Raw genomic sequence first — 26,254 nt, forward strand, 5'->3', positions numbered from 1 at the left:
ACTGCTTTGCTTATTTTTTTAATTATAACTTATTAGCATATTTTGAAATTAAATTTAATTTTTTTATTAAATATTTAAGAAATCTAATATTGTAAAAGAAATTAAATATATATTTTTTATTTTTAAATAAAATAACTGTTTTTATTAATTGATATATTTATAGCTTAACTAAATGTGTCAACAAGACAAACACAAAATTAAAAATTTTATGATATTAATTGAATGATCAAATGATCTCAAAATTTGGCTTGAGATAACGTTTATCTTGCAAAAGGTATGCCGATGATAGCCTTTTGAGTTTTGACTAAAAAGTTAGTTGGATTGTCTCATGAGTTGTTAGATTGAAGTAGTAAATAAGTTAAAATTTTAATACATAATAGTAAATAAAATTAAACTAGAAATTCATACATAATAGTTTTATTTTAATTAAAATTATTGTTTGATTAAATTTATATAGAGCTCGACCAGACCTCCATTAATCTATTCCAGACTTCTGCCGAACTCCGTCAGACCTCCGTCAAACTTCTCCCTGACCACCGCTTGATCGCTAACCATCGTCGGACCACAACCCGATCGCCAACCACTGCCGAAACACCGCTCGGCCGCCAACCTCCGCCAAACCACCGTCTAGCCATCGATCTCCATCGAACTACTACTTGACCATTGTCAGACCACCGCCTGACCGCTAACCCCACCCAGACCACTTTCGGCCATCGACCATATTCGAATTCCACCAATCTATCAATCTTTGTCGGCCTTTCGCCATACTACCATCTGACCGCCTGACTTACACTCGACCGACACTTAACATCGATACAACCACCATCAAACTTCTACCCAACTCTCCAAACTATTATAATTTCACCGCCTCTAAATTAATTGACTTATCAATCTTCATAATTCACTCAAATTTATTAGAATCTTTTCATTTGAGCTTGGCCCAATGATTTTCCTTTTTTGGATTTTCTACTTAAACATTTTTCTATTTTTTTTTCCGCTCTCTCTCCAAGTATCTAGTGGGATAAAGGCTTGATGTTGTTGTTGTTGTTGTTGTTCTCTCTCCAAGTATCTCTTTGTGTGCCAAGCATCCATACATCACTAAGATGAAAAATTCACTCTCTACCACCGTGAATATACTAGCCCGCAACAAAAACAAAAACACAGCACTTCCAATTCATAAGCTAATTATATAATTAAGTAAACCCAATCCTAAAAAATACAATAAACAGTGCTTGCCAAATTAACGACTAATTAGCTGATCATTCGACAGTCGTTACTATCAAAAAGAGTGCACTAAACAAACACATCTAAATACTCTTCTTCATCTAAACTTGACCTGATGTGGCAGACAGAGACTACTAACAGCCTGCTTGAAGAAAACAATGGTACAATAAGTTCAGAAAATTACCATCACACCAATACGCACAAATCACTTAACCAGTTTTGCAATTACTTGACAGATCCCTGCTAGGAACAATAAATGCAAATATGGCTAGCAATCAGCCATCACATTCCCTCATTTATGTATCTGATATTTAACTTAAGCCTAAAGCCTATATACAGAAGCAACACCGTCTGCTTTTATCAATCACAATTCCATATTCAGTACACCATCTAGCCAGATGGTCTTATTTTGAAAACCCCCCAATTTCTATTCCTTACACCAACTAACCAGCCAAAGAAAGCGCAGCAGAGCAAACAATAAACCGCTAACAGACACAACAAAGCAGCATCTTGGTTAACCTAGCTTCTTCCTCCTCCATCTCCTACTCAAAACTGGCAAGAAGAACCAAGACTATGCCTCCGTCCAGCTCTCTTACACCTGCGACCGCAGAATGCGCCATGAAGTAGCTCCTGGAACTTCTCAAGGAATGCTCCCCACTCTTCCTCCCCCATGTCAGCCAAGCTCACAAAGCTTGCACTTGTCGGCAACCGCTCCTTTAAGCTCCTACTCCAACCTTGAAGGCTAGTTTTGCCCTTTGGTGATATGGATAGCTTGGAAGCACAAAGAGCTTGTAAGGCATTGGCCTCTTCTGCCTCGCCATCTTGGTTATCCTCCTCTTGTTCTTCATCTATCTCTTCCAAGCTCTCATCTAATTTTGACAGAGGGTTTCTGGAGATACCCCCTCGGATGCCAAAAAGATAGCCTGGTGGAGTCTTGGGCATGCTAAGGTCGTCAGTCTCTTCACAATCAATATCAAACTGAAATTCTTCCACCAAGTGAGTTTCTTGGTGAAACACCTCTACATCACAAAGTAACTTTCTGGTCTCAATACACAAAACCTCTAACTCACTTGGTTCTTCCTCTCTCACTGTGAAATGCCTACTCATCATTTCACCAATATCTGAGAGGCAAAGCCCGAATGCAGCTGCTTCCTTGAGGAATGTGGTGCAGAGGACAAGCACTCGAATGCATGCTTCACGGATCATTGGTAGTTCCAGCCGTAGCATGTCAGAATCTCTGACGGGATCAAGCTTAGCAATGTACTCGAGCTCCTCGTCAGAGAAAGGGATTGATGCCTGAGGCCAGTGGATCCACTCAAAATATGGATCATCCAAGGTTTCTGGAAGACAGAGACCATGATCGATGGGGATGAGCTCCACTTGACCACCAAACTTGGCAGCCCCGTCTTTAAGCTTCCTAACTAGTAGATTCCCGGCATGCCTATCTGTGTTGAAAATTCGAACATCAAGTATCCCAATCCTGTGCACAGCAGCAACTGGAAAAACCGAGGTGCCATGGTCACCAGCATCGAAGTCATGAGGTATAAACTGCTGGAATGAAGCAATCTTGCTAATAGGCTTCGGCTTCCTGTTCTGAGGTTTGCTAATATTACAAGTGACGCCTTCATTCACATTGAACACTGAGTGGGTGATCTTCACAAGAGCAGTAGGGGGGACATTTGCAAAGTGATCATAGTCAAGAAGGTACGCCGCAACCTCTCTGAACCCAGTCTCCCCAACTCGCACAGACTTCTTCAATCCTGGCTGACCAAGAGCTTTCCCAATAAACCCCTTTGGGTTATTTGGAGCGAATGGCTCCTCATCAGTTGGTTTAACAATTGCAATTCTCTCGCCCTTGCAGTTTCTGAAGTAGTAGGCACCACCAAGACCATTATGAATAGGTATAGGATCCACAACATTTTGTATAGCCTTCACAACGCTCTTCACAAGCTGTTTTGTTATTGAGTGATGCCTCGGGCATCCTATTATTTCAATCGGACCACTCCTATCTCTATGTTGGAGATCCTTTCCTGTTGGCGAAAGACAGGGTGTGGAAGAACTTCTGTGCATAAAATTCCTTGTCAGAAGTAAAGGGGAATCTTTTCGAACAGCACTAAGATCATTCTTCAGCACAAGATCTCCAAAGGTCAGCGAACTTTCATCGGTAGGCACGTGCAGAGCTAACTGCAGTTTCCTTTTCACCGTATGGGCATTGTCCCCACGATCCAATTCAATGCCAAGGACGCAGCCAGAATCTGTCTGGACAAAAACACGCCTGCGTCCAGAGGGCCTTCCCTCACTCTTCTTAATGTCATGATACTCATTAGTGACGGGTCTGTTCAGGACTGCAATAGCCATCTGAGTCTGAACAGGGCTGTCCAAGTTAGGAGCCATGAGAGTTAAAGTGGGAGTTTGAGGCTACTGTGGCTGGACACAGCAGCAGTAAGAAGTCCCTCCTTTTTCCTCTTCTTCACTCTATAGCGCACGCCAAACTCAGTGGCTGATGCGGTTGTTGAGAGAAGAAGATTTTGTACGCGAACAATCATATAGGGGTAACACAGGGAGTGGCGTGGATATGACCTTGGATACTCGAGCAAGGCACAGCGGAGCAAGGAAAAAGGGAGGTAGGGAAGATTCCAACTCCCCCTAAAATGGGGAAGCCATGATCCCCTCACGTAGGAGGCAAAAAAAACCTGCAAAAAGACAATACAAGATAGGTAAAACTGAAACATATGAAACTGTAATGAAGTTAGAACTAATTCGGCACGAAAACATGAATGATGACAAAAACAACAAAGATCAAGTAAGAAAACAAAGACAAGTGATACAGCATTTTTACATTTAACATACAAAATTTAACAAGATAAACAAGCATCAGTAGATGTAGAGTGATGATCTAAGAGTGCAAAGAATTATGGAACCGGCAGGACATATCCAGACTAAGGATTTAGGTCTTGCATTTAGGAATTAAGGGTTGTTAGCCCACCCGAGGAGAACAGAGAGATTGTGCTGATGGTTTTGCTTTATTTTGACAGAACCAGTCTACAAACTTGTTTCGACATGACCCATCTGCTTGATGCCCGACTTTTTGATGAAGATTTTGATGAAGTTGACATATTTTTATTAAACAAAGATTGATCAATCCTAAATGAAGCTGAAACTGATATATAGTTCCAATCTATGATGCACCGACACTTCTCCTCAAAGAGGCGTTCAGTGTCCGACACGTATCCGACACGACACTCGTCCGACACTCCTCCGACAAGTGTCGGTCATGCCGAAAACGTGTCCGATTAAAAAAATATTAAATACAAATTTGACACGTGTGTATTAAATATTTTATGATTTTTTTTAAAATATAATTTCTTGTATTTGACGGGATTTAAACTAAATTTCTTATTTCCTATCCACAACATGACAACACCAAATCAACGTCCGCACTTAATACCCATTCATCGAATGTGCTCATTTTCATTTCTCTCTAGCAATGAAGGTTTTTTCATTTCCTCTCTCGGTGACTGATAAACGACATCCTAATACTAATCATTTCAAGCACAAATTCTAATTAAATGACTTATTATTTCTAAATTATTTTTAAAATTATACTTCTTTAATTTTATACACTTTTTTTAAAATATAAAAAATATAATGCAATGTCCAACCCATGTCTGTGTTCTAAATTTTAAATAATTGACGTGTCCGTGTCGCTGTGTCCGTGTCTGTGCATCATAGGTTCCAAGCACTGAATTGTAACCATATCCTCCTGAACTCTCTCATGAACTGTGGACTTGATTGCAGACTTGTCATTACATCGGTAAGAAGTGCTTCATCTTTTCCTTAATCATATATCTTTGTAGGTTAGCTCTTATCAGTGAATGATTTGGGAAGCTAATTATGTAATTGGAGTATAAAGTAATATATAATAGACATAAATGTACCTTAACATAATATTATATAACAAAAAGTTGATATAGATAAGAACATAATTAGTCGAGCTAAAATTATAGTACAAATAGAGAAGAATCTAAGTGTCCAATACATTATGAAAATATCATGGAGAGAAATGGTGAATTATGTAAAAATGCAATTATACCTTGCTTCAAGGATTTGAGCATTAGGAAAAAAGTCATAACAATCAAATATGACAAATGAGAATGTTTAAAATAAAATTGTGGTGAAATTACTATATATAGAATAAAAATGATTAAATTAGGTGATCAAATCCACTGAAGATAAGCTAACGTAAAATAAACAATAGTTGTTTGTCAATATACAATAAAGGGCTAAGGATGTTCCTATGAGATGGATAGATAGAATGAAAGGAATGGAGAGCTTAATTAAACGGCCAATGGGTAGGGGTTGTGCCAAAGAAATAATGTAAACTAGATTAACAACTGATGCAAGACTCACTAGTAATGAATGGATAAAATGAATTCATAAAACCAACCAGTAATTGTAAGAGTAAGATAACATTGATGACGGTCTAATCAATCACTTCCAAATCTATTGAAATAATATGTGGAATAAGGAACAGAACGTATAAACATACAGGTATAAACCAAAATAGAAAAGGACAAGAAAAATATTGCTTTAAGCCTTGGACCTATCAACCAGTGAATGCTCCCATGGATAAACACATGAAGAAAAAGTACATAAACAAAGAGAGCTACACGCATCACAAAAAGATTATTCAAATGATTGTCGTTGGTTGTATCTTGTAAATCCCAAACCTCAAATAAGAGTGCAAATGTATAAGGTCGTGAGAGTTATAAAGATTAAAAATAATATAATCAAACAATTAGCCATCGAAAATGATCAATAAAAAATCTACAAAATAAGAATCTAAATAAGTGATGAGCGCCCAATTTCTTTGGAATTGTTTTGATAACATTATTGATGATCTTATGCATTCACATCAAACGATTATTTGTCACAGGCATCATCATCATTAACCTTATACCAGAGACTAGGATCAGATAAATGAATCCTTCTTTCTCCTTCTCCATTTATTCTTGCTAAGCGAAAATGAGCCCTTAACTTGTTTTGAGCAAGTTTTTAACTAAAACAAAATCATAAAATGCCATTATTCTTGTTCTTAATTTGTAACTCTATGAGTTGCTACAGGCATACAGACATAAATTTTGGTCAACACGCCGAAGGCATGATGAAAATGAATATTTGAAGATAAACAACAGGACAAACATAATAGCATATCCAATAATCAAAATGAAAGATCGTAAGTAGTAAGAGAATTTAATAAAAGTAAGAATACAAAAGCTTCTAATTGGCTTCCGCAGCATATCTCCAGTTCATAGCCTAATGGAATCCATTCTCAAGTAGATCGACGAATCAGACCTCCCAAAAATAATAAAAACTTCCAGTAAAATAGAATCATTCGCAGCGCCTTAAACCCAGCACCAACAACCACTGTCACGGTTAACACAATCATTCTGGTCGAATAGTCAAAAATCCCTTCCGGATCAGCGCCTCTTCATCCTTTTCACTATTCATAGCAGAAAGAATCCCCAAATCAACGCAAATTAAAAAAAAAAAAAAAACTCTAGATCATTAAACCGCCGAACAATAACACAAAAATTCAAGAGAAGTTTTAAAAATAACACAGAACCGCCAACTTCCATCATCAAAACGCTCTCCATCCGCTACGAATGGAAGTAAGACTGCGAAAACGTCATAAGATCCCGAGCCTTTTCAGCTCTCACACATAACTAAAAGAACCTCCCCAAACTCCACTGCATCAGAAACATCCACTCACCGGAGGCCGAGATCTTGTCAGGTAGCGTCACTAGTTCAACGGCCACTCCGCCGATCACCTCCTCCGGCCCCTCTCTCCTAATCTCAACGCTAAATTCAACCCCGCCCAATCCTCTGCGCTCTCACTCTCTCACTATATATATATATAGCGCGCTTTCTCTCTCTCACTCCTTTCTTCTCCGCTCTCAACTCTGATTCATATTTTAACCCTTCCAAGACTAAGAACAGTGGTTAGAGGCCTAAACTGCGGTTAGCAATCATATCTTCAATTCATTGTGGGGCCGTCTGACGAATTTTGCAAAATCGTGTCGTCATTATCTGAAATGATAAGATCGTATCCCTGGACTAACATAATAAAATATTTATAAATACGACCCTTAACAATTTCATATTTATTTATTTTTGACAAATGGTACATTTTTATATATGACAACTGTTACATTATGATTCTTGTGTAAAAGTCTTTAGAAAGCAATAAAGTGTTATATTGTAAGTTATCTTATAATTTTAGCCTTTATTTGCTGTTTCTTAGAATATTTTTTAAAACAAAAGTTTTAATTTTGTATTAAAGAATTATTTTAAGAAGCAGTAAAAAAGTCGTCCCAATTGACGTCTTAATGAACGGAACGGAATGTGTAGTGAAGTTAGTAAAATATGAGATTGATACAACGTTAGAAATTTTATATGATGAAATGTTCTATTTGGATGATTTACAGACTTCAAAGGAACCATGTAAGAGCTTAAGCACTCAATAATGAAAGGCAAAATAAACCAAATAGTCGCCAGGTCTCTGCTAGTCAGGAAAGTATTGAGAATGAATCTCCACAAGATCATTAGAATGCTTTCAATATTTCAATTTTGTATTCAAGGCATATTTCATTTTAAACAAGCAAATAGCAATGAACCTTTGAGTGTGTCCAAATTTCATAACATTTTCTTTCTCTATATTGACCTCTAAAAATATTTCACGATCAATTTGAGTGCTTCGAGGAAAGCAACTATTTGATATATTCTTTATCAGAAGCATCGAGACAGCTCAATCGCTATCAAAATGGCTCAAAATATTATTCGATTGTGAAATGGATTAGATTGATTCCTTAAGGACAATAATGTGCAGCTCAATTGGAAATGATGATGAGAGTGATTTGTTGGTGAATGCGATATCAGCAAAAATTACACAAATGAACTTTGATTGTCAAATGAACTGTGTCGATGCAACCAAAGCATCAAATTTATGTAAGGGGGACGCCTCGTAGTTGAATTGAGTGAACAAGGTCGAAATCGACAGACTACATATGAAACCTTGTGCAACGTTGCCCAAACATTGTCAGTCTGTAAAACGGACTTCGTTGTTGTGTCCGGAATATCAAAATCATATAGAAAATGATGTATGAAAAATTGGCATAAATTTTGAGGAGACATAACACGAAACTGCCTAAATGATATTCCGATCATGAAGCAAACTTCATCATTGTGCTTAGAATATCAAAATTACCTAATGAATGACCTCTCACATTCTATTTGAGCGAAGGCGGTCAAAATCGATAGACAATGGACAAAATGTTACGTGACGTGACCCGTGTTAAGAATACATCCACGTCAGCACCGCGTCTGTACTTTCTTGAGTCTGGACAAAATGTTACGTGACGTTACCCGAATGCCGCTTATTCGCAAAACGAATTTCACATGTATGTTCGGAACGTCGGGAATACATAGAAATGACTTCATATTGCCTAGGTCTTTGTGAGAGCAAAAATGTAAAAAATTGTATGAGTTTCAAGGCGATGTAACTAAACCAATTCATAACTCTAATGCTATTATTGTTCCTTTTTATATGTTAATTATTATCAGATTTAAATAAATATATATTAATATTATTATGAAATAATAAGAAAATTTTTATATTCTATTTAAATTCTGATCAAATCTGCTCATTCCTACTCTATACCCTATCCTGCCACTGTCAGCCGCCCAATCCTGTGAAAGACCATAAATAATAAAGTAAAAAAAAAAAAAAATCCTAATCTATTCTATTGATGTGTGTTTCACGAAGTTTTATTTGGTCCGATCCATCGAACGAGAGAAATATTTGGTCGCAGGCAAAATCCCGCTATACCGAGGTGTACTGAATTTTTCGAAAAAAACTCGGTATAGCGGAATTTTACCTGCGACCAGATGTTTCTCTGCATCCGGTCGGAGGACATAATAATTGTGCTTCACCCCCCTTAAACGAACTACACTACACTACACTGCTTTCTCCACCTCCCAACTTAAACCAGTCGCCTATCTTCCTCCCTACAGCAGCCCATATTGCTCCACTGTATAAACCACACATACAGCCTCATTCAAAGCCCAATTATCTGCAACAACTACAGCCCATTCCACCTCAACCTTCACCCATTATAGCACCAAAAACCACCTCTAATCTACCTCCAATTAACTTTCTAACATAACCAAAATCCGCCTCTTCCTTTATTATTATTATTATTAGCTAAAAAAGAACAAAATCACAAAGTAAAAAAAAAAGAGAGATTTGTGTATTGTCGGCATCGCTCTCGTGCCCTCGACACTGTCATCGTAGCCTCATTCATGCAAGTTATAATGTTCATTCAACTTTAAACATCGAATCCCATTATTGCGCTCGCGGCACAATGAATAAACCTCCTATGCGTGTTTTTCTTAGCACGGTGGGAGGAAGCTCAGTATGATGCCTATGACAAATCAGATAAGCCTTGTACCCGTTTCTCTTAGCACAATGGATAAAATTATGTACTCGTGTATACTTTCATGCTGGCGGGCAAATTTACAATCATCCATGCAGGTGCCCTAAAGACCCATACACACTTTTTTTACATGGTGTGATTGAATACCACGGCTGCCGTGCCATGTGACACTGACTGTGCATGTCTTTCTTGGTGTGGTGGTTAGTCTTAGACTCCCCAAAATTTCTCATAAATGGGGGAGACACCAGGAGGCTGCCGAAATTTCATCTGAATAATGACTGGACTTAAAAACTTTAAAAATTAACATACACAGTTAAAAATGTAACGAAAAAATAATACTTAAATGAACTTATTTTTTAACCAGACCTAAATGACCATTTAAGTTAACTTATAATTAAATAAAATTCATAAAATTAGAAGGTTGAGCAGGGAGTTTGCAGCATATAATATTTTGCCTTAGGGGGGAGACAATGGCTTATAATGAATGTTGTAGCTTGCTTACAAAAGAATAGTGTACTTGTAGTGCGCAACAATCCACATATGGATAATAATAGTGAACATGCAACGAATGTGATAGTTCTCCTAGGGGCATATATTGGGAAATTATAATGAATACAAAAGCTTGGTTCTAGGCAAAGATAAGAAATTTGTAATGAACATAGCCTGCCTACAAACAAAGACAGGAGAGTTTTAATGAGTACAACATGCCTACAGGCAACATCAATTACTTGCAAAGGCGCATATACTGCTTGCAAGCTTGTACAAGGCCTTTACAATGAATGTGAAACCTCACCTATGAGCAGAAACAAGGAACTCATAACGGACAAAACAATTATTCTACGAGCAAGGACATGGAACTCGTGGTGAATGTGATAAGTTGCCTACATGCATAGACATGTGTAAGACACACTATTACCCACCTACGAGCAATAGCAGAAGACTAGTTACAAGCACACACAATAATTCACCTATGAGTATGAGCAGGGAATTCATCGTGCCCACAATACTTAGTCTACAGACGTTGACAAGGAGCTCGTACCAAACAAACCAGCCTATTTATAAATAATAGCAAGGAACTTATAAAGAATACTACAATTCACTCGTAAGCAAGAACATGAAATTCATACTACACACAACCAGCTTATATATGACAATAGGAGATCATAATAAATGATGTTGCTTTCTTTGTTTCCTAGAATTTGTAATAAATTATCTATAATTTCTTTCATGGCTATACCCGACAGCAATGAAGTTGTTTCCCAGGAAAGAATTACTTTTATAGCATAAGATCCTGCAGCATAAATCAAGGGGTAATCTCAGTGACATATACTCCAGATTCTAAACTTCCCATGATCTTGAAGCTTGGATGGAAATTTCCATTGTGCATCTCACTTACAGACCAAATTCATGGCAATATGGTATGAAATATTTTCTGGAACAATGCAAATGCAATAATTACAAAGTAAAGCCTTTGCAAAATTTGAACTAGCTAGTTATAATAGATCTGAATGTCTCTTTTCAAGTTCAGTGAACGAGCACTAGAAGATGGGCATTCTCGTGATCAATACTTGGTATAGCAACACTCACTCCCCTCTCCCATTTTTCAAGAGGTAGGAGCTTGAGGATGTGGAGGGGTGAACTGGACTATATTTCACTAGTTTCTGAACGGTTGCCAGTGGTGTATTAAGTGCTTTTGTATAATTTTCTCTTCATTCTCTTTAACTGGCTAGTTTTCATAAATGCTTCCTTCGTGACGGCTTTCTTACTGCTTCTAAAAGCAGCTTTTTTATTAAAAAAATGCTTTAAAAATTAAAAAGAAAGCCTTCCCAAATGAAGCCTTAAAGTTTTTGCAAAGTATTGCTTTCATTTAGCAGAGGTTTGTCCGTAGGCCTAATAGTTGCTGATAATACTCGATTAAAATTTATTTGTCATCATATTTCTATTTTATATAAAATAAAGAATAATACATTATAAGCATGAATAGAAATTAAATATTATAATAATTTTTTATAAATATTAATGCACAAATTTCATTATTTTCTTATAAACTAAATAAAGTTTTCATTTAATTAATATTGCATACATCTTTAAGATAAATTTTAGTAAGTTAAGGAGCAAAAAAATGTAAAATTTATATTAGATGTAAATAAATTTTTGTATGAAATTAGAGCAAGTATTTTAAGATTCATTTACCACTATTAATTTTTATTAATATTCACTATGAATTTCATGCTTAAATATTCTACATACAAGAATTTAATCTAAGATTTATTGTCTAGTTTCAGATAGGTCTTTTTTTTTTTTTCCAAAAAATATCCTTACAACCAAAATTTGTTCCGAGGGCGCTACCTCTCGACCCCTATTTGTTCATCGTTGTACGTTTCACATATATGTCGGGTGTCCAAGGGAGCAGCGCCCCCTAGCGTTTGGGTGGGTATTTTGGATCCACGCTGGAAGAAGCTCCATTCACAGGTGCATTGATCATCTGAGGTGATTGAGGAGTTTTCGGACCTGGTGGAGTTGCCCGATTTGATCCCGTCAACGGTTCTTGCCAATGTCTGCGGTTATAAGTACCCTTTGCTTGTCTATTTTGCTGCATTTCGACCCTCATAGCAAAATTGACGGCTTGAGCCATAGACCACACGGAGTTCAGTTCCAAACGATCCTGGATACTGTCTTTGAGACCTCCTATGTATCGGGCGACCATTTGATTGTTTGACTCGTTCAAATTATTTCGGGCACTTAGTCGATTAAATTCTTCCGTGTAGTCACTTACTGATCTGGTACCTTGGACACAATGTTGATACCGTAAGTACAGAATTTGTTCGAAATCTGAGGGCAAGAACTGAGACCTTAGCAGCTGCTTCATCCGTGTCCAATTGCGTACAGGGCCCTTTCCTTCTCTTTGTCTCATTTGAACTATTTGTGCCCACCAAGCACTAGCGCCGCCTTTCAATCTACATGCGACATACTTTACTTGTTTGTTTGGAGCAATTTCCATGTAGTCAAAGAAATTTTCAACTGATTTTTCCCAATCAAGATAATCTTCAATGTGTATTCGACCGTCGAAAAATGGGATGTCTAATTTTACTTTAAATTCACCTTGATTCGGTTGAGGAAGTTGCCGTCGCTGCCGCTGCCAATCCCTGCGGTGTAGATTTCCAGCTTCTTCTTCTTCCGATTCGGCAAAGTCAGCTTCCCTGTGTATAAAATCGTCCTCCTCCGAATCCGATAATTGTGGTATCGGTAATGGCGGAGGTCGGCCACCTCGACCTGCGGCTATTCCTCTCCTGTGCACAGGTCTTGCAGCAGGTATCTCGTCTCTGTTCCGTCTTGGTTGAGGAGGTCCTGCCCTCAGGAGATTGAACTCCCTGCGCATTTCCACCCCCAACCGTTGTATATCCGCTTCCAGCGCGTCAATCCGCCGATTGACGTGATCCTGGTCCGCCCATAATGATTCAAGGTTCCGTCCTTCCTCCGTTGCAGGCTCCTTTCCTCGCTCCGTCATCTTCTTCAGGTAGTGGCTCTGATACCAGCTGTTGCAAACGGATCGCCGAACACCTGCACAAAATGACGCCAAGCCAAAGAAAACTGGAGACCGGAGAAGACAAGGATAATACTCACCGAAATAACTCTGTATTTCTGTATTGCTATCTTCTGTAAAAGTTTTTCAAAAGCTGCTATACCCTTTTGCTATGTTTCCTATATACTTTCATCTCCTCCGGTGAAATACTATAACTAGCTACTAAATAGAAAAAGTGTACTTGTACTGTAGAAACAGAAAAATAGTAAAAAAAGATAGTGGTAGGCAGAGTTTGTTAGTAAGGATATAAAGTGCCGCAAGTCTCTTCCTTAACCTGCTCCGCATCACAGTTGCCCCTACCTTGGCCTTAAGGTGGATCCGCGCATGCAACTAATTATTCCTTAATTTTCTTACTATTTTGACATCTAAACTTTCATTTTTTAAACGGATATTAATGTTGTGATTTTATGATTTTATTAAAACTGTTTTTTTTTTTAATGGATATTAATGTTAATGTAAGTGGTCTAGCTTGATTTTGAATTTATTTATTTATAATATGTACTTTAATGCATCTATTCTCTTATAAAAAAATATTTATTAGTGGCTAATTTAGATGTTGTCGTAAAATTATTACATTGATACTCTTGGATATTCTTTTGTTATAAGTTTTTATAAAAATATTATTTCATGATGTTGAATAAATTTTAGAGAAAATAAATATATCTAAAAAAAGCATGAGGCTACTTCTCTACATTTTAAATAAAGATGTAAATTATTTTCATACTTTAAGGAAAATAATATAAATAATAAATATAATGCTCAATACAAATAAAATAGATTGTCTTCTATGAAATATTTACTTGTTATTCTTATAATAAATTACTATTTTTATAAAGGCCTTTGCAGCTAAAGAAATTATATAATATGTGTTTGATAAGAGACCATAACAATATGTAGCTTGCAATTTAGAGTTCATTTGAGATGATTTTTTTCACTGTTTTTTAAAACAGTTTTTTAATGCATAAATTTCTTGAACTAGAAATTATTGTACTAGAAAATTGCTTTAGATTAATTTTTTGAACAAATATTTTAATTTTGTATTAAAAAACTGTTTTAAAAAGCAATAAAAAGGCCGTTCCAAGAGAAACCTTAATTGGGGCTTTCCAAGTTGGCCTAGAACATTCTTGGGACAACTTGGTTCCAGTTGCTGCTTCAATCTTTCTTAGTACAAGGTTACATGCAGTGAAAATATGAACTCTATGCTTGCACTGAGCAAAATGAGTTGTGCGGGCTTTCTATTGCAGAATCCTTTGGAGAGTGGTCAATCAAACGACAAATTATTAGGTCAGGTCATCGAACCTATCTCTAGGTCCGGTCATCCACTAAAAATTTGCCATGTGGACTGCGCTTTGACTCAAAAAAGCGCAGTCAAAAGTGCAAGTAAAGTGCAGGTAAAGCGCACCTAAAGTGCAATTAAAGTCGAAGCAATAAGTAATCCTTAGTGTGATTGATTAGAGTATAAGACAAGTTGTTTGTAAAGATCCTATAGTCTTGCAAACATAAGCGCGAAGGAGGACTTGAGTGGTCAAGGGAGGAATGGTGAAATTATTCTGTGTCGATGCCGAACGTCGTCCAGAGACCAACCAGAATGCACAACGTCACCTCATGCTAGGTACCGCGGCTCAGTACCACTGACGTGGCGCATTCTGGTTGGTCTTCGTACGATAAATTGCGTTCGGCGTCCGCACAGAATAATCTTGTCAAGGGATGCCTTGTTGCAATTAAGGCTAAGTTGAAGTAATCCTTAGGCAAAGTTGCATCCCTGCCTGGATCAATAGCGAGCAATGTAGGACTGGAGAAAACAAAACCTATTGATGTGATTGTGATGACTTAGGGTTCATTTGAGACGGTTTTCATATTGTTTTTTAAAATAAAATTTTAGTAAAAAATTAAAAAATTTTAATTTTTTATACTTAAAAATTTATTTTAAGAAAAAGTAAAAAAGTCATCCTAAACTTAAAGAATTAAATAGTCTTATAAATTCTCTTGGAAAAAAAATTAGGTAGGGATATCGTAACAAAAATTAAAAATCTTAAACTTAATTTTAAGTATTACAAATAAATTAAATAAATACAAAATTTAGAAATTTCATGCCAGAATTTTCATTTTTCAGCAAGAAGCTTTGATGTATTTGGTGAAATTATTCTGTGCGAACGCCGAACATCAACCGGAGACCAATTAAAATGCGTCACGCTACTTTCTGCTCGGTCCTGAGCTCGGTACCACTGACGTGGCGCATTCTGGTTGGTCTTCGTACGATAAATTGCGTTCGGCGTCCGCACAGAATAATCTCTTCAAGGGATGCCTTGTTGCAATTAAGGCTAAGTTGAAGTAGTCCTTAGGCAAAGTTGCATTCCTGGATCAATAACGAGCAATTTAGAAGGACGGGAGAAAACAAAACCTATTGATGTGATTGTGATGACTTAGGGTTTATTTGAGATGGTTTTCATATTATTTTTTAAAATAAAATTTTAGTAAAAAATTAAAAAATTTAATTTTTTATACTTAAAAAATTATTTTAAGAAGAAGTAAAAAAAGTCATCCTAAACTTAAAGAATTAAATAGTCTTATAAATTCTCTTGGAAAAAAAATTAGGTAGGGATATCGTAACAAAAATTAAAAATCTTAATTTAATTTTAAGTATTACAAATAAATTAAATAAATACAAAATTTAGAAATTTCATGCCAAAATTTTCATTTTTCTACTTAATTTTGGTGTGAAAGGGTTCTTAGTTATTGCGTTCTCAAGGCCGCGGCTATTACACTTTCCGCTGGAAGCTCCAAAGCTTCGAGTCACTCCCATCGAACCTACTCCCCAGTACCTCCTGCATTCGCTTTCTAGGGTTTCTACTAGCAATTTTTTCCTCTCCACGATTCTACCTCTCTAGCAGTCTTGAGAGCATAAGAAACTTAGGAACAGCTGATTCTAGAAGAAGAATCGATTCATGGAGTCTTTCTCGAGATTCAACATGGGGTTTGAAGAGGACGACGAAGATGAAGAGGAGTTCGGAAAGGGAGAAGGCTCTTCTAAAAAAGGTCGCTACTCTCCATTTTTGCATTTCTAAATTGGCTCTCAATTTCAGGGGCTGTTTAGCTGCATGAAAATTATCTTGTTAAATATTGATATACTATTTGACTATTTGTTTCAGGATTTTAAGTCTGCGGGAGGGAGAAATCCTTAAATCCATTAAATCCCGTGAATGGTGGGATTTAATAAATTTTGGATTTAACAATACAACAACAACAACATCAAGCCTTTATCCCACTACTTTTTCTCCATTGTGTCCTATTAAAAGTCAAATTCTCGTTTAAATCTAATAAAGAAAGGTCATTCCTAATATTTTCTAACCATAGCATGGCGAAAATTACATTTATCAAAACAAAAAAGATTTAAAATATCCAAACCATTTGGCAGTAATTAAGCTAAATATTGCTTGAATTCTGCTTAAAATAAGATGCCAAACACCCCCTTAGGTTTGCTTCTTTTTTCTTTTTTTTTCTATGAAGTTGTGCTTAGCAAAAAAAATTTTTTGTTGCAGAGCTGACCTTGAAACTTGATGGGAAAAGCAACGAGCAGAAGGCAAGCACCCCACGATTGAAGCATTCTGCCATAGAACAAAGACGTAGAAGTAAAATAAATGATAGGTAAGTCCGTAGAGTTCCCTTATTTCTCCTTCAATCCATCCCATTCTGGGGCCATGAGCGAATTACTTCAATCAAGAAACAACTCGATGCTCCTTTATGTTTGTTTATTTACATTTAAATAAGCTTAATTTAAAAAAAAAAAAATCATATAAATGAAAAAACTTGAACATTAAACAGCTTGTAGCAAATATTTCTTTGTTTGTAAACGCATTTATTTGTTGTTTAAAAATTTTTGATAAAATGCTTATTTAATGATAGATTAATTGCTTATTTGATTGCTTTTTCGATGTTCTTATATCAATTTTAGTATATCTTAGCAACTTAAAAAACTCTATATTATTAGAGGTATAAGTTTAATGAAAATACTAAATACATAGCCAGAAGTATAGAGATTAAAACATTTTCTTATTAGTATTTGTCTATTTGAACATCAAAAAACAACTTAAATATTGCTCAATGAATTATGCCAATTTTAATTAAATTGTTTAAATTCAATTATATCTTCTAAGGAGGCTATATGTTTAAATCATCAACAACAAACATTTGATTAGTTAGTCTTGATTAAAGCTCATTCGCAACTCAAACTTCATGAAAATTTTAATAAATATGTTTGAACAATATTTAAGCTCATCTCGAATTCAATAAGAAAATAAATGACTTGGCTTGTCTTAGTTTATTTACACTCTGTCCTTCCACTTAGAGGGAAAGGAATGGGAATGCAACTAACTCCTATCGTAGTGGAAGAAGAAATCTCAAGTAAAAATCTACATTTAACCTGTCGCCCCAAGTAAAAATCTACTCCTATGTCAGGCCGGCTGAGCCGGTCCCTGCTGGACCGGTTTAACAATAGCTTATTACAGTTATTTGATAACATGTTGCCCCTCAAATACAATAGATAATTTCAAACCAAATTCTTGATAATTCATGACTTCTCAACTCTAATCCATCATCCTTCAATAATGGCTGGCTTCCTCAGCTCTAAATTTGGGGTTGACTTGGGTCTGATTTGGGCTTGATGTAGCTAAACCTAGGATTAGCCTCTAATGGAAGAGCCTCCTAGATCACAGTTTGCTGATAACCTGATGACATGCTCATGCAATATGCATTTTTCAAGGGTAAATGGACGTCAAAGGAACTAATTAGCACTGCTTTTTCGTGAGACTACAATTTTATCTCAACCAGATAAGTTGCATAATTATGCTTTCATTTAAGCAGATTGCTTCTGGAATGTGTAGTTAAATGAACACTCAACCTGTTTTTGACAGATTTCAAATGCTTATAGGACTCTTGCCAAATAGCGATCAGAAAAGAGATAAAGCATCATTTTTGCTGGAGGTGTATATCTTTTTGCTAATGTCGTTAACTGTTGTTTCCTTTCTTTTTAAACATTGTTGTATAATAAATTTACTTTTGAGTTTATTGAATAAACACTAATTTGCAGGTCATCGAATATATCCAATTCTTACAAGAGAAGGTACAGATGTACGAGTAAATTTCGCCTGTGAGTGATGAAAACACCAGATTGATGTTATTGGTATAGTTAAACTTTCATTGCATCGAAAATATATCTATGTGCTTCTTTGTTAGACATTTTCACTTAGCTTCTAAATATTATGCAACTGAAAAGGGAATCTCAAGGCCTATTTGGGATCTTTTTGTTTTTTTTTAACATAATTATTTATGTATTTTTTTTGCATATTTTAATTTTATTTTAAAAACAATCAACTTGTTTTTAAAAGCAGTCAATACAACATTTAGGTATTTCAGGTTATAATTAATTTTATGTTTCCTTTTCACCTTGGTGCCACCTCCGCCACTGCCACTGCCACTGCCTGACTGTTGCAAGCCACCATTGCTACTGTCATTGTCTTGTTAGCCACCAGCTGCAACCACCCCCATCACCTAATAAATTAATTTCTTCAATATCTTTTATTTCAAATCAAAATTTAAACAAAATAAAATAAAAGCAGAAAATAAGAAAAAAAAAAAAGTGATTCGAAACAGCTCCTTACTGTTTGCTCTATCATGGCTCTGTTTTATAACCAAGCAAAAGTTCATTATAGGAAATTGATGAGAGGCCAGTCTTGCCATCGCCTAAAATAACTTTTTTGGTAATGCTTAATGCTTCAAATACTCTATTCATTATCACGATCTAATACTTTTAAAGTCGATTGGTTGCACTCATAGTTGGGCGTTTTTTTACATACTTGATAGCTTAGACTTATGTTTTCTATGTTTTCAATTATTTTTCAATAGCTTTGCCAAAAAGAAAGAAAATGAATGAATAAAAACCCATCCTTGCTTCCGATTAAGGCTTCGTTTGAGATGAATTTTTATTGCTTCATAAAATAGCTTTCTAGTACAAAAATTAAAGTTTTTATACTAGAAAAATGTTTTAAGAAGCAGGAAGAAAGACGTCTGAAACGAAGCCTAAAACTTGAATAGTACTATTTTTGATGTGAAACGTAAATGCGATAGACAAGAATTGCAATTAAGAGATTAATAAAGTAGTAAACATTGCTTGACTAACGATAAACCCTTTTGTTTGCTCAAGTGAAGGTTTAAGAATAAGGCATGAAAGACTAAGTAAAAGCGATAGGTTACAATTTGAGATTAGTAGGACTTGCAAAATAACAACCAATGATTCGTAGGTAATGCAAATAACAAATATAACAAAAGCTTCAAGTTTAAAATCTAGATCCTTCACCTTGAGATCCTACGCTCAAACTCTTGAAAGTGGAGGCTAGCGGAGGAGGATTGCAAGCACACTTAAGGATGCCACTACCAAACAAGTGATGTCAAGAGGACTAGTTGTCGGGGAAGAAGCCGGAGTCGGGGAAGGGGGAGGTCGTCCGATAAGAGTCCACGGAGTTTTTGGCCGTTGAAGCTCGATAGTCCCGGCGAGACAATAGACGATGCGATTGATGTAACGTTCCACTGTGACGTCGTACTTCCAATCCTGTTCATAAAAGGGAGAGATGAATATGTCGATCTCCCCTTGTTCGTTGTAAGCGAATGATGCAGGACTACTTAGATGAAATGATTATGTAATCATTTAGACATTGCACAACTATTGAATAGAATAATATTAGAATAAAATTGCTAGCAATTCTAAAAATGAAGAATCAAAACAAATAAGGAGATCTTTTGCTTTGGCCAAATTACATGCTCTGAGTTTTGAAATTTTCAAGATAAATAAGAAAAATAAAACAACACAAAATAGTAGTCTTCAAGTTAATCCCTAATCTAACAACGAGATTTAGGATGCATTGAAAGTGCACTCAATTCCTATGATTACTAAGCTTAAGCAAGACTTGTGGAGGAGCCCGTCGTGACTGCAATCAAACCAATGAGAATTTAGACTAAAAGAAATAAGGCACTCGGGAGAGAAGAAACCTTCGTCAAGGTTTAGTGGAGATCCTCCACTCAATGCCTTCAAAATGTTCGTCGATAACCTCTACCAAGTATATCAGTGTGCGCTCCAAGTAATCCTCTACGGTGAAATCAACTCTCGGGTTCACGTCGAAGAGCGTAGATTGTAGGATATCTACTTAGCCGTCTTCGTCCCAAGTTATGTCGTAGTCAGTTTCCGAATCCGCCATTCATAGGTGCTAGGTGACAAAGTCTTCACGGGGAGTTGCTTTCTTCAATAATGTGACGAGAAAGAAGTTTCTCGTCTTTGTAGAATAGATGAAAGATAAGAGCAACTACCTTTTCAAATATGAAATTGTATTTCAATTTTTTTTTTAAAACCTATTAAAGATGATTCAATAGGGGAAACTCAATTTCAGCTTTTGGAGCCAGTGGATGACGGGAATTTGAATTCCTTTATTCCTAATTATTCTCTTGATGGAGAATAATTAACGGAGAGAGGATGCAAGAGGAGGGGCGGCGGTAAGGGCAGGGAAAAGCCTTGATTTAAATCTCTGATGGGAATATTCCTTTTAGGAACAAATTAAACCTATAATCATGCAGATTTCGGCCAAGGGAGAAAGCAAGAATATTTGGAATTATTTCCTAAGAAAATAATTAAAAGAGCATTAATGGGCTAGGAGAGAGGGGGGCCAGCGGCAAGCATGGACCATGGGGAGTTTAATTGGAATAATTAAGACTCCTTAATTTAGGAAAGGGATTTAGGAAAGTATTATTTTAAATCCAATTTGAATTTCAAATTCAATTAGATAAAAATGGAAACTTTCCTAAAATAGAGTTAATTAAATAAGGAAAGATTTTGAAATTCCCAATGATTAATTTTAAATTTCAAATCTACCCACATTCAATTCAATCTAAAATAGGAAACAAGCTTGGATGGGGAATGAGGAGAGTGGATCGGCGGTTAGGGAGATGGGGGTCGGCGGCATGGGGTCGGGCATGGGTTTGGTCGTGGGCTTGAAGGGAATTTGTGGAGGTGAGAAATCGGGTGCTAGGGAATCCGGCGGCTAGGTGATGAGGGAGGAGGTATGAGAGAAACAACGGGAAGAGAATAGAACGAGATAAACGAAAGAAACTACGAACCCGACTTATCTAGGTTGGTGGGTGTTGCGCCAAACTTCTTTCTCTCCTAGGAAGCTCTCTCCATTAGAACTCTCAAGCACACAATCTCATGCAAGAAGAAATTTTAATAAGCAATCATTCATTCACTTCAAATAGAACAAAGGGGGGCTTTAAATAGCCTCATACAAATGACTCAAAACAAATGACACAAATGCCTTTTGGGCTTACATACGACAACTCCCATAAGAGGGGTACAACGGGAAATAATAAAACACACACAAGCAAATAACAAAATACATGAAAATAAAAATACATCGATGACTCAAAAATATAAAGACCCAATCGTGGCCGTAGATAGGTGGTCACGTCTCTGATAAACTTTCCATGATGATCTGATGTCTCCATCAACGAAGCCGTGGTCAACTTTTGAATCGGCCATATACCAATGGCGAGATAAATGGAGAGATAGGGAGGAGAGGTTGTCTTCTTCTCTTGGGTTCAAGTGTCATGAGAGAACTAGGGTTTCACAAGAGAGTATGGGCACAAGAGAGGGGACAGCTAGGGTTGGGGAGAGAGGGGTCGGCGGTTTGACTAAGGGGAGAGAGGGTTGGGGGTCAGCTAGAAGATGTGGGCTTAGTTTCAAAAACTGAAATTGATTTCAGATTTTGAATACTTTTGGAGGGAATTAATTTGAAATTCGATTTCATATTAGTGGGTGATTAATGCATTAATTGGGGGTTGGGGGGGGGAGTCATGCATGGGGCCTGCTGCATGGAGAGAGAGGGAGAGAGGTTTTGTGGTGGGGGAATTTAACAACTTCCTAATTGACCCTTTCAATTTAGGAGAAGAAAAATTCCATCCAAATTAATTTTGAAATTAAATTTGAATGTGAATCAAAACTTTCCTAAAATAGCTCTCTAATTTAGGAAACTAATTTGAAATTCGAATTTTGAATTTCAAATGATTAGATAATTTCCCAAATTGTTCAAGCTCTTTAGGCAAGTACTAATGAGGCATTAAATTCTCATTCATGAAAGAAACAAGGTGGTCTATGGTGGATTGGGCTTGGGTGGGGATGGGTGGTGGAGCCAGTGGGAAAAAAGGGGCCGGTTGGTGGAGGTAGGTTGACGTTGGGCTTGGTGAGGTGGGGTTATGTGGTGAGCTTGGTGGTGGAGGTTATGGAGGCCGGCGGGTGGGGATGAGAAAAAGAAGAGGCGACAAAGAAGATAAATTTAAAACCACGAGTTGCGGACTCTTCCAATGATTGGCGTGCCTTGCATTTGCTCACCTTGAGCTCTCTCCCTTCTCTCTAGCGCTAACACAAGAAGAAGTAAACACAACAAAAATTGTATTAATCATTCATCATCCTTTACAATGCATGAGGCATCCTTTAAATAGGTAAAAAAAATAAGACAAAGCTAGAAAGACACAAATGCCCTCAGAGCTACACAAGCGACTAAATACCCACAGGGGAAAACTAGGAAAACAAAAATGCGAGAATAAATAAAATACAAAACAAAACAGAAATAAAGGCTCTGCATCGTAGCCGTCGATCTGCATCTCCAACGATGGTACACGTCGAAATCTGATGCCCTCATCAATTTTTAAGTATGAATATAGTAACATTGATGTAATAACATGCATTTTTTACTTAAATAAAGGGCATGTGTCCAACTCTTTAGGCTTCTTTCTCCTGCAAGGTATGGAACCCGGTTATTTGTGTTGGATATTTTGAGCTTAAATCACACAATTAATACATTTGTTAAAGGTTAAGTACTGCTCCATACGTAGTCCAATCAATATCCGCTGCTGGTGAGCCTCATGCACTAGAAATGCCAATTTTTCATCATAAATTTTCCGTAATCCTTTCTGAGCCATTTGTAGCTAATTAGAAGTGATGTCTCATTTGGATTTGAAGGCAACTCATGTTCTTGCAATATATAAGAGATTTATCCTTAAAACATTTGTCCATTTGTGTTGATCAGTATAGATATTTTTGGCATTTTTGCAAGCGAAGGTTTTATTGATTTTTTTTCTTTTGAATTAAATGGTCTATTTTAAGTCCGTTCTGGAAAAATGCACCGTATCTGTTATTTGAATTTTATTGCGGAAAATTGAAGTTGCCGGAGATTGGAGTTCACATTTGATCTTTGGTTTTTGTGATGAATTGCTTCTTTACTGATCCACCAAATGGATCAAATTTTATTTATGTGAAACAGAACAACCGAAATGGCTCTGGTGATCCCATGAATGATCCTCAAGTCTTTAAGAATGGTGCTTCGTCTGGGTTACTGGTGTCAGATAATGGCATTCCAGGCGTGCAATATGTTCTTTCTTCTAAAAAATCCAACAGAATCTGACCTGATTGCTGGTTTATCTCAGAAAGCATTGGAGAATGCTTCTGTTTTTCAACTAAGGCTTCGTTTGGTACAGTTTTTTTGCTTGCTTCTCGAAGCAGCTCTCTAGTACAAAAATTAAAATTTTTTACTAAAAAACTGCTTCAAGAAGCAATAAAAAAGCAGTCCCAAATAAAGCGTAAGAGCGCTCCCCCAGCTTCTTCACAGCCAAACTTTCATTCCTCTGTAGGAAGGGGGATATTTCTTGGCCAACCTTTGCAAAGGTTTCTTCCAGAAGCAGATAGTATGGTTTCCCAGTCTGAGTCTGAGTGGCTGAGATCTTCATTTCCTGTTGATTGTACTGTTAGCAATTATGTATTCAATGAACAGGAGGAGCTAACAATTGATGAAGGAACCATTTGTGCGTCAAATGCATATTCTCAAAGGTATGCAATAATCAAATTATCCCTACTGTTCTTATTTCCGAGAATTTCAGCAGAAGACACGCACATTTTGTTTATTTATATTCTCCAATATTTCCTTGAGCAAAAGCTTTTTCATATAGATTCACCCACCCCCGTTTATATTAGTTAATTCATTTACTGATCGCCTAGCATGTCTAAATAACAACAATTCAGGATCTATCACAGTTTTTGTTTTTCAAATAGTTCATAGTTACCATGATCATGTTGGACTTCTTCTTTCTTGCTATATTTTAGAAATTTCGAAGATGCGAAATGACGTGTTATAATCATATCTATTAGAGTGTGATCCAAGTTTTTGAAAAGAGAAAAAATATTATAATACCCACACCATCTTTTAAAAGATTTTTTAAAAGATTTGTCTTTCCAACAATGATTCTACAATATTTATGGACAACTACAATCATCCAAAGCTGTTCCCATGCTAACATTGCCATGGTTTATTCAATGTGGTGCATGCTTTTGAATACCCTAAGCCAAATGTTGCAGAATTCAGGCACAGACCTTTCCCAAGCTAACATTTCTGTACATATTAATTTGGGGAGGAGAAGTGGTAGCAGCCATAATACTTCCACAAGCATTGCTACTTCGAAGGTACATATTATTTTGGAGAGGAGAAATGTCTTCTGCTGATACAGCTTTTGTTTGTATTTGTTCATTTGGATTCAAGTAAGCATTATTTTATCTGATCAAATGCTTAACCGAGCATTAATGAACTTGTATTCCAGGATCAGGGGATGAACCATGATCCTGCAACCTTATTATTGGTCAAGCCGGGGTAGGGAACAGGATCCATGAGTCAAGCAGCCACAAAGAGATACAAATCAGACAGATCAGATAGTCACTCATCTTCAGGATTAATTATTCTGTGCCGATGCCTAACGCCATCTGAAGGACAACCACAATGCGTCACATCATCCCTTGCTCGGTACTGCGGCTCGGTACTAATGACATGGTACATTCTAGTTGGTCTCCGGGAGGCGTTCTGCATCCGGTCTCCGTGCAGAATAATTTCTCCATCTTTAGGCCTATTGGTTGAGGGTTTAAATCTCATTAATGAATTTGGGGATTGGCATGTACATCTGTGTGATTCATATTTTGACACTAAAATTTCTCTATTATTATAATGATGGAAGAGAGAATGATGATGATTTAAATAATTATTATAATAGAATTATTATAAAAAAGAGAAATTAGAAGATAAATAATAAAAAATATTTGATATAAGAAATTGAAATATAAATTTTAAATTTTTTTATAGATATATATATATTTAAAATTTTGAATTCTAATATATTTCGAAGGGCATTTTATTTTAAATTTTTTAAAACAAGTTATTCTATGAGTTAACAAGTCAAGTCGAGGTTGGCTCAATTTGACTTGTTGGCTCATCGAGCTCGGTTCTTAAGTTATGTATCAAATTGGCTTCCCATAATTCCTATTTTATTGAACTTCAAGTTGATTCTCAGTTTTTTTTGGAGAGAGAGAGAAATGCCTTACATCATTAAAAGGAAAAACAATAATTAATAGCAACTAAAGAAAATAAAAAACAACAAAACATGGAGAAATGGCAGTTGAAAAATATTACTGGAGACCTGAAATGGTACCCATATAATCATAGATATAGCTCTCACAGCAGCTCTCCTCATGTAGCTGATTATTTCTTTTCCTCCAAATATTATATATAACAAAGGAAGTAATGAACAAATGGAAGCATGATTACTGAACTCATGAGAATAAAAATAGCTAAGAGATTTTTTGGTTGGATTATTTTAGTGAGTAAAGTATTCTAAATGCAGGAATTTTATAAATTTTGATGTTTAGTTGGAATACAAAATGATGCAAAGTATAAAGCATAGTAAATATAATGTAAAGTGAAGTGGTTTATTTTGAGTGTAAACTAAATTCCTCTGACTTTTAGTGAAAATCATCTACACTGCAAGCTTGTTTCACCACCATTAGTCACCATCAGCCACCGCTATCCATCGCCTTCTG

General features: G+C 36.3%; 2 protein-coding genes across 3 annotated transcripts; one reads left to right on the top strand and one right to left on the bottom strand.

Annotated features, from left to right (window-relative positions):
* Nucleotides 1-1,370: 1,370 nt before the first annotated feature.
* On the bottom strand, nucleotides 1,371-7,157 carry LOC110114459 (phosphatidylinositol 4-kinase gamma 7). Of its 2 annotated transcripts, XM_028700943.1 has the most exons (3): nucleotides 6,998-7,157; nucleotides 6,578-6,727; nucleotides 1,371-3,914 (listed from the first exon to the last, which is right to left on the bottom strand). In XM_028700943.1, the coding sequence occupies exon 3, from the start codon at nucleotides 3,616-3,618 to the stop codon at nucleotides 1,771-1,773; it is 1,848 nt and encodes a 615-aa protein (XP_028556776.1). In that variant the 5' UTR covers nucleotides 3,619-3,914; nucleotides 6,578-6,727; nucleotides 6,998-7,157; the 3' UTR covers nucleotides 1,371-1,770. The 2 variants fall into 2 exon arrangements, with proteins under 2 accessions (XP_028556776.1, XP_028556777.1); XM_028700944.1 differs by lacking the exon at nucleotides 6,578-6,727 and having other exon boundaries at nucleotides 1,371-3,917.
* Nucleotides 7,158-16,031: 8,874 nt separating this feature from the next.
* On the top strand, nucleotides 16,032-25,248 carry LOC110114469 (transcription factor BIM2). Its single transcript, XM_028700911.1, is given in 8 exon segments — nucleotides 16,032-16,338; nucleotides 16,842-16,947; nucleotides 18,213-18,282; nucleotides 18,389-18,481; nucleotides 23,661-23,757; nucleotides 23,824-24,223; nucleotides 24,718-24,853; nucleotides 24,988-25,248. Coding segments are annotated over 8 exon segments (1,047 nt in total). The 5' UTR covers nucleotides 16,032-16,247; the 3' UTR covers nucleotides 25,042-25,248.
* The last annotated feature ends 1,006 nt before the right edge of the window (nucleotides 25,249-26,254 follow it).

Source organism: Dendrobium catenatum, unplaced genomic scaffold (assembly GCF_001605985.2).
Source record: "Dendrobium catenatum unplaced genomic scaffold, ASM160598v2 fragScaff_scaffold_1608, whole genome shotgun sequence".
NCBI lineage: Eukaryota > Viridiplantae > Streptophyta > Magnoliopsida > Asparagales > Orchidaceae > Dendrobium > Dendrobium catenatum.

What these genes read in the sequence shown, in the direction of transcription:
- LOC110114459 (XM_028700944.1), bottom strand. Translation starts at nt 3,618, where the DNA reads ATGGCTCCTAACTTGGACAGCCCTGTTCAGACTCAGATGGCTATTGCA.